The following is a 9,698-nucleotide window of genomic DNA, read 5'->3' on the forward strand; positions in this document are numbered from 1 at the left end:
TCTAGTGGTCCAATAGGTTTTGATGGAAAATCTGTTCTAACTGTATGTGCTGGTTTCTAACGGTCCGATAGGTTTTGATGGAAAAATCTGTCCCAACAGTATGTGCTGGTTTCTAATGGTCCGATAGGTTTTGATGGAAAAATCTGTTCTAACTGTATGTGCTGGTTTCTAATGGTCCGATAGGTTTTGATGGAAAAATCTGTTCTAACTGTATGTGCTGGTTTCTAATGGTCCGATAGGTTTTGATGGAAAAATCTGTTCTAACTGTATGTGCTGGTTTCTAATGGTCCGATAGGTTTTGATGGAAAAATCTGTTCTAACTGTATATGCTGGTTTCTAATGGTCCGATAGGTTTTGATGGAAAAATCTGTTCTAACTGTATGTGCTGATTTCTAGTGGTCCAATAGGTTTTGATGGAAAAATCTGTTCTAACTGTATGTGCTGGTTTCTAGTGGTCCAATAGGTTTTGATGGAAAAATCTGTTCTAACTGTATGTGCTGGTTTCTAATGGTCCGATAGGTTTTGATGGAAAAATCTGTTCTAACTGTATGTGCTGGTTTCTAATGTTCCGATAGGTTTTGATGGAAAAATCTGTTCTAACTGTATATGCTGGTTTGTTATGGTCCGATAGGTTTTGATGGAAAAATCTGTTCTAACTGTATGTGCTGATTTCTAGTGGTCCAATAGGTTTTGATGGAAAATCTGTTCTAACTGTATGTGCTGGTTTCTAACGGTCCGATAGGTTTTGATGGAAAAATCTGTTCTAACTGTATGTGCTGGTTTCTAATGGTCCGATAGGTTTTGATGGAAAAATCTGTTCTAACTGTATGTGCTGGTTTCTAATGGTCCGATAGGTTTTGATGGAAAAATCTGTTCTAACTGTATGTGCTGATTTCTAGTGGTCCAATAGGTTTTGATGGAAAATCTGTTCTAACTGTATGTGCTGGTTTCTAACGGTCCGATAGGTTTTGATGGAAAAATCTGTCCCAACAGTATGTGCTGGTTTCTAATGGTCCGATAGGTTTTGATGTAAAAATCTGTTCTAACTGTATGTGCTGGTTTCTAACGGTCCGATAGGTTTTGATGGAAAAATCTGTTCTAACTGTATGTGCTGGTTTCTAACGGTCCGATAGGTTTTGATGGAAAAATCTGTTCTAACTGTATGTGCTGGTTTCTAATGGTCCGATAGGTTTTGATGGAAAAATCTGTTCTAACTGTATGTGCTGGTTTCTAATGGTCCGATAGGTTTTGATGTAAAAATCTGTTCTAACTGTATGTGCTGGTTTCTAATGTTCCAATAGGTTTTGATGGAAAATCTGTTCTAACTGTATGTGCTGGTTTCTAATGTTCCGATAGGTTTTGATGGAAAAATCTGTTCTAACTGTATGTGCTGATTTCTAGTGGTCCAATAGGTTTTGATGGAAAATCTGTTCTAACTGTATGTGCTGGTTTCTAATGGTCCGATAGGTTTTGATGGAAAAATCTGTTCTAACTGTATGTGCTGGTTTCTAATGATCCGATAGGTTTTGATGTAAAAATCTATTCTAACTGTATGTGCTGGTTTCTAATGTTCCAATAGGTTTTGATGGAAAATCTGTTCTAACTGTATGTGCTGGTTTCTAGTGGTCCAATAGGTTTTGATGGAAAAATCTGTTCTAACTGTATGTGCTGGTTTCTAATGGTCCGATAGGTTTTGATGGAAAAATCTTTTCTAACTGTATGTGCTGGTTTCTAGTGGTCCGATAGGTTTTGATGAAAAAAATCTGTTCATGCTGGTTTGTAATGATCCAATAGGTTTTGATAGAGTCGTCGACTGTTTTTAGTTTGTCTTGGATGTTTATATTTTTTCCAAGGGAAAAAATTATATAATCGTTTCTGGCGGTGTCTATTAGATCATTAGAATGTTCATGATTGTCGTTGGTCCATCACAACTCCAACAGAAACCGTTAGAAACCATCAGATTTATCTAACGGTCTCTACTAATGGTCTCTAATGGGTTCTTGATGTCGGGGTACAGCCCGCTGGAGCATCAGAATTCTTTGTTGGGCTATAATGATAGATTATGCTTTTTACTTCCTATTGATGACTTGCCATGATGAGCATGTCACTGCTTGCTTTATCCCATTGGTTACATTTATCTCGAAATGTTTTGTACAAGGGAGATGGATGCTACCCAAACTCCCTGCTTGTACAAACCTGGTGAGCAAAACCATTAACCTTTCGCAGACAGCGAGATAAAACAACACCAATTTAATGATCTCACTTAGTAAATTCAAACGGTTTGTTTTGGTACTACAAGAAAAATATGCATTATAACTTATAAATCTTATGTTCTAGCACATAATACATTTGGAAAACAGTTGAAATGTAGACAGACGAGACAGAGAGGAAATATGCAGAAATTGTTAGCCATGCCAATTTGTGGATTTCACATTCTTCAGTCGTGTGCGACGGCACAAGATACCTTCCGTGATGAACAATGTGCTGGTACGAATTCGGTAGCAAACAATGGTGCGTTATACAGCTGGAAGGATTACACCTCAACGTTTACAGGTACGTAAATAGATTCTTGTTCTGCTTGTTATATTGATGGTACTCCCCTGTACAGTAAGTCTGCTCATCATATGTCGCAAAATCTCCCTCAACTTTCATTGATCTTAACGGATCAATAAACATAGGTACAGTTGAGTTGCATAATTTGGCTTTTCATCTGGCTGCACTGTAGATATCACGTAAGACATCCATGATCACCTAATGGTAAGTTATACCTACTCAGGATCTTTATTGGGGGGGGGGGGGGGGCAACCCCACACAATTTTGACAAAGTTGGGTGTGGATGACACATCCACTCTTTGACACTATCCCTGCAGATTTCATTTGCATCCTGAATGCCAGCAATATCTGCGAAACAAACACGCGTATAACCATGGTACACAGTAACAAGATACTGGCATGCGTACAGAAAGCGAACTCACTAGGTCCTTTCTGCACAAATAGTTTCCAAAGTAAGCCTGCCGGAGGGAACACACTGTCCTACAGTGTGTTCAAGCGCTGTGCGTTAATACAGTTGACTTTGTGAACACTGTGGGACAAGGTTCACGCTGTACTTTTGTTATTGTATTTTGCACTGTGTTCTTTCCGGTAGAGGACAAGGGAGACCAAAGTAAATTCCATTTGTTGAAACAAAAGTTGAAATAACAACGCCAATAAGAAAAAAACAAGGTTAGTTAAAGACCAAGAACATGGTGGGAATACCATAGAGTGGGAACGCTGAGAATCTCCGTAACGAATCGTATACAACTGATCTCTGTTGTTAGTACAAAACACACAGCCGAATAATCTCGACTCGGGTCGACGGTGCGCTTCATTCTATTTCACGAGACTTACGCTAGTGGTTTCGAATGGTTTCCTTTGTGCAGATGAAATAAAGATTTATTCAATCGGACCGACCATGTATGTGTACCCATGCTACAGGGTAAAAACAAAAAACAAACAAACAAACAAACAAACAAACAAACCTGGTAGCATAGGGAGAGACAGGCCCTATTGAATCAATCAATCAATACATCATGGAATCCAGTTTTCTCGTGTCCACGATGACACGTGTTGCAGTTTCATTTTCCCCCCGTCTTTTTTCCTTCCTAATTTGATTTCATGTTATTTGACATTGGTTCCTTTTAGTTTGCTTTATATCTGTTTGTAGTTTCATTGATTCAGTACTCGTTCTCTTATGTATTTTCCGAGGGTCCCGTATCGTACACGCATGGCTTTTTACTGGGACCCTCCATTTCCATTCCTCTCCTTATTCAATTGGTACTGTGCATATGCATAATATTATATTTCAAAAAAATCAATATTTTTTTTCATTTTGTTACTTATTATCACATGTATTTTGTTAATTTACGGTTTTGAAATCATTACAAATATGTTCTACTTATACAGTTAAACATTCGCTGCCCACCGGACTATATTAAAAGACGTGTGTGCTACGTTTAAGTTTTGTTCACGATATTTGTTCACGGGGAATTCCGTGTTTATCCTAGTAGGACCAGCCTTCCTTTTCATGGTCTCCACAGGCTATAGATTTTTATAGGAGTGTCTTCATCAGCCCGAAGTTCAAACCAGCGGGATATTTTGCGGTTTGGGAAGATAGCCCAACAGCGACATGTAGGCCTATGGGCATATTAGAAAGTTCTTGAAAGCAAAATGTTATTACAGAGGGATGAAGATATGACGTACGTGTTTCCTCTATTTGTCTACCCTCTGTACAAATGAAATTTGTAAGACGGCAAATGCTGATCTTCATATCAGGGACAGCCAGGTGGTAGTGTTGCTGCCCGGAATACAGTAAATGAAAGTTTCCATTTGGTTCTCCTTTTTTTCCTACATTTTGTTGAAAATACAGATCAACACTTATCTTACAAGTTTCATTTGTACAGAGGGCAGACAAATACCTCATGAAACGTTCCTGTTGTAAAGTGAGGTTATGTAACTTTCTGCGTTGCTTTCTATTTCAATATTTGTGTTTCATTTTGTTCTGATCTCCCATGAGTTGATGTCTTATTTGGGATCAAATTCTGCCAACAGGTGATGATCTGTGTGTAATGCACTGCCTTTCCGACACGGATCTCTTGCAAACTCGACCGAGGGATTTCCACGACGGCACTCTCTGCTGGGATGATCGTTTGGCAGACGTACGAACGAATAAGTTATGCGTCAATGGCAAGTGTGAGGTAATACGCATGGTATTATCGTTACAATGATGATGATCATTATCGTTACAATGATTTATTATCGTAAAATGATGATACAGCAGCACAGTAGCAGCAGTCCTTCCTTCAATACAGGCAGGGAATTGTTGCTTTGTCTTTAGAGACGACTACGAAGACAAAATTACTTCGAGTTGAGAAGTGTTTATTTGTTCGTAGTGTTATTTCTATAATAATTACAGAAAAAAAAACAGGTTTAATAACCGTGACTTATTAAAGTCCATAGGATATGAAATGATGTTTTATATGGAATGAGGTTGTATCACTTAGATTTTATTTCGATATATGCGCTGTCTTTAGAGAAATATCCAGTGTCTTGTATATTGTTTGCCTTGTATTTGCTGCCAATGAAACATCAGAATACAATGAAAATGGTAAAGGATAAGGCTTCAATTATGTCTTGAGAATGTCTTGTCTGAGACCATGCGATCTACGGTTTATTGGAAAATGTCAAATGACCAACTAGTCGCTGTTGTCATTTTTGCTTTAGTGAAAGATTGGAATCGAGGTGAGTCTGAATGGCTCCTCCGGTACCAACCTAAAGCGTTGCAATCCAAATACACTGGGGTTCATGTCTATAATATGCTCTTATTCACTTACCTATTATACCACTTAACGGTTTGCAATAGTCCGGTTATCAGCCATTCATTTTCACAGAAACAAACTTCGAAAACTGAAGTCTATCTTGTTGATAACTTCTGTAAATTATTATAATGGACAGGGCGTTTAACTTAGGGCTGTCAAAACCAAGCTGCCAAAGTAAGCTTAAATTCAACTTTCAGCCTAGACTGGTTTACCATTGCTTTTTACTATGACCGTCGAATACTCTTTTGTAAAAGACCGGGTACACAAAATACAGATATTAGTTTAGGGACATTTCCACAAGACTCTTGACAGGGTCTGTGTTGTTGTTGTTGTGGTTTTTTTTTGCCATGAAAAATCTTAGAAAATACCTAACATTGATTAGGTGTGGCTAGAAATTCATAAAGAGAGAACGATTTCTTTTTTTTTGAAAGTAAAGTAAAGAAGATATCATTAACTCTTAAAGTGATGTTATCCTCAGGTGTCTATCACGAGACGCAATATTTCCAAACTCTAAAAAGTTCTCAAACCACATTACGTTGTTATTTCTTGATGCATTTTCCCCTTTTCTTGTTTGCAGTCTTTTGCAGTAAATCTTTGTTTTACCTTGGATGTTGACAAGTTCATGCAATAGTTTTATTGTGCTCTACACCTGAGCTTAACGGTGTTAACCCTTCTGTAACGATTTTATCATTGTGCATTTCTATGCCTGTCATGATAATAACGTATTATAATTAATATCTTTGAAATAGATGTTAACACATAATGTGTAACACATGTCATTGCGCTATCTAATACTCATAATTATGATGAGTTACATTTGAGGAAATTCAGAGGTTAAGAGGTTAGATTATCTGTTAGATTTTGGTAAAATTAAGGTTACAATTTGTTAATCCAAAGAAAAGTTACAGTGTATTTCGAAATTCTTTATTCCACCGGTCTGTTATTTCAGAAGGTTCGTTATTCCGAGAAGAAACAAGTTTCGTTAGTCCGAACCCTATTTCATCTTCGAACTATCGATCCTTCAGATGCATTTTCGGATTAACGAACCTCGGGAAAAACAAACAAACAAACAAACAAACAAACAAACTAACCTTCGGAATAACTCTACAAATGTTGCTTGTTCGAACATTCGGAACATTCGGATTCTTGGAATAAACAAACATCACCCACAATTGATGTGGCATTAACATGATCGAGTAATCATTTCTCTCTCAATATACATTTCTTTTCGTTTATGGCAATCATCAATACAAGAACTTTGGCTGTGATGGCAGTGGGAACACAGCGCTCGTTTATGACGATTGTCGTGTATGCGGGGGAGATAGTTCTTCATGCGATTCTACTAATGGTGCCATCATTTCTGCGCCAGATGGCGGTGAGTATCAGTGCAGAAGACAATACCGTACACAAAATTTGAATACCTTTACACATAGAAGTAGAACTAATTATGATACTTATTGCCTGTATCTTTAAATATTTAAAAGACAAATTTTGTGAGACTTAAGTTACATAATATTTCAAATATTGATTATTGTATATGTATTAACGGACAGCCAATTGTTGAAAAGACATCTATTAAGTTCCTGGGCATTACTACTAACTTAAATTTATCTTGGAATGATCACGTACACAATGTTCATACTTCAATTTCTAGAGGCATCGGAATCGTATAACACCTGAGAAACTTGGTTTCTCAGAAGTCTTTGTTTATTTGAATAATGCTTTGATATTATCTTTATACATTACGTATTGTAACATCATGTGGGAAAATTGTGGTTTGACTTTACAAAAGCGTGCAGTGCGGTTGATTACAAACTCCTTTTACTTAATATCTCCCTCAGACCCATTGTTTTCTTAACGTTCAAGGTTGATGATTATCACGTTTTTCCAAAACAACAACAACAACAACAACAACAACAACTATTTTTATGCACAAATACACGTTCAATGAACGGCCCATGGTGTTCAATGATTTCTTAATCCCTAATTCCAGTACTGGTATTCATTCTTACCCAATTCGCCGTTCATCTGGTTATCATCTTGACAACCCAATTATTGTTTTAGCACAAAAATCCTTAAGACATCATGGCCCTGATGTTTGGAAATTTTTACCCGACAACCATAACTAACGTACATATATTCACTTATTTAAAAAACAGCTTAAAGAGATGATCCGAATTAAATGTATGTCTGTTTACCAGAGCAGGTTGCTGTTTATGTGTTTTCGTTGGTTGTTTTTTTCTGTTCACTGCTATCCTTAAAGAATGGGCCCCGAACTGAACGTACAGAACAATCGTATACATAAAAGACAAGGGTATGCATTATCACACATACCCACAACTCATCTCCACACAAACACTTCACATTTCTGCCCCTTTTTGTCTATATTTCCCACTTTCTTTATCTCCACTCAGGGAGTGGTGACATGAGTATATCACCTCAGCTTGTTGTATTGTTTAGACAATAATTTCAGAGGCCATTATCCTCAGGCGTTTGCTTATGATTATGTTCTCCTGTATTTCTATTAAAGGTCTTTTGAACGACAGGTACATGCGATTCTATGTTTTAGGTCAAGAGTATTAGTTTTAAAGGTATAATTTAACATTTGCAGATGAAACAAAAACCCAGAACTAGTGCTTCAAAATTGTTCTAAAATGTGAGTTATTGATAAAAACAACTAATGTAAAAATTTGAACCAGTTTGATAGATGTTAAGTATTGTTAAATATACAAAATGTGAACAATAGTTATAATAAAAATGTTTCCAGACAAAACCGTCTACAGTTAGGTTTCTTGAGAAAAATTGTGATATCTTTTGATAGTTTTTTTTTGCAAAAAAAAAATGTATGGAAGGATGTTTTGTGATACAACTGACCTACACATATGCATCAAAAGTGATATCTTGAACATTTTGTAAAATCACTGCTCTCAAAGGTAAACAGGACCTTTAACATGGACGTTTCTGGTAACAAGCTGATTTTTTTTTTTAACGATAGCTCCAGGAATGTGTCCCGAATAACATACTAAAAGCCCCCATAAATTCTCCATGAGCATTTTCCGCAATCCAAGATGGCGTTGAAAATGGCCGCCATTTCCTAAAATTCTTATAGCTTTTCAACGAGGTATCCCAAATTCAAAATTTAAATATCTAAGTATACGTTTTGAAGCATGAAGAACTCAATAAAATACATATTAAGAGATGTTAGCGCACACGAATACCATATAGTAGGGTACCTAAGGGGGGGGGGGGGGGGGTCACCGTGCACCCCCCCCCCCCCCCCCCGGACTCCTCGAAATTTACATTTTCAGGATCCTCATGACATACCAAAACATAATCAAGATGTTAACAGGAACGAAAAGTGGCTGTTCTAGGTGAAATCTAATGTATTCTATTGTTTTTCATAATTTCTTATGTATTTCTTTGTTTTTCAACTTTTTCAACTTTTGTTTTTTCTTTGTTTTTCTATTGGAAATTGTCACTGACCACTTTTCTACCATAATTAGCATAAAACTAATCAATGAAAGTGATTAATTGTAAAAATAGTCAGGTTTTCATGACTTCCATGAAAGAGCACCTGTTTTCCATAGGAAATGTACACAAAAGCACAAAATTGTGCCCGTTTTGGGACGACATTCCGTTACAAAAATGGGCGTGACTTCGCACAAGTATGCGGGGAAGTTGCAAATTTGGTCTCGAAAGTTGCGTGAGACTTGAACAAAACAAAGTCAAGTAAGTTTCGAGGAGTCCGGGGGGGGGGGGGGGTGCACGGTGCCCCCCCCTCCTTAGGTACCCTACTATGTAGGCCCTACATGTAAGCACATATATTATATACATACATATATATATAGCACACCCTGTTGTCGTGGAAACAGAAGAAATACATTTATGTCGAACGCACCCACGAAGTTAAGTGACTTTCGGTTTATCAAAATGAAAGATATGAATAAATACTTAGTAAAGCATACGACCTCCTTAAAAATGAGATTATGTGAAAATTGATTTTTTTTTCATGCAACATTAACCCTGTAAGGACAGGGGGGATCCGCCCCCCCCCCCCCGAAGTTTCGCGCTATAAATCTGTCGCGAGGCTTCTTGACTTTGTTTGTTCAAATCTCGCACAACTTTTGAGACCAAATTTGCAACATCCGCGTATATTTTTGCGAAGTCACGCCCATTATTGTAACGGAATGTCCCCCAAAAACGGGCACAATTTTGTGATTTTGTGTACATTTCCTATGGAAAACAGGTGCTCTGTCATGAAGGTCATGAAAACCTGATTATTTTTACAATTAATCACTTTCATTGATTAGTTTTGTGCTAATTATGGTAGAAAAGTGGTCAGTG

General features: G+C 37.2%; 1 protein-coding gene across 1 annotated transcript in view; it reads left to right on the plus strand.

Moving 5' to 3' along the window:
• LOC139720266 (A disintegrin and metalloproteinase with thrombospondin motifs 1-like) overlaps positions 1-7,783 on the plus strand; it is a 52,404-nt gene extending 44,621 nt beyond the window's left edge. Inside the window, exon 11 of the mRNA XM_071631627.1 lies at positions 7,769-7,783. Coding sequence (XP_071487728.1) covers positions 7,769-7,783 — 15 coding nt within the window. The remainder of the gene's footprint in view (positions 1-7,768) is intronic.
• Positions 7,784-9,698: the final 1,915 nt, after the last annotated feature.

This window comes from Diadema antillarum, unplaced genomic scaffold (genome assembly GCF_040938485.1).
Source record: "Diadema antillarum isolate AM-2024a unplaced genomic scaffold, OU_Dant_1.0 scf00000125, whole genome shotgun sequence".
Lineage (NCBI taxonomy): Eukaryota > Metazoa > Echinodermata > Echinoidea > Diadematoida > Diadematidae > Diadema > Diadema antillarum.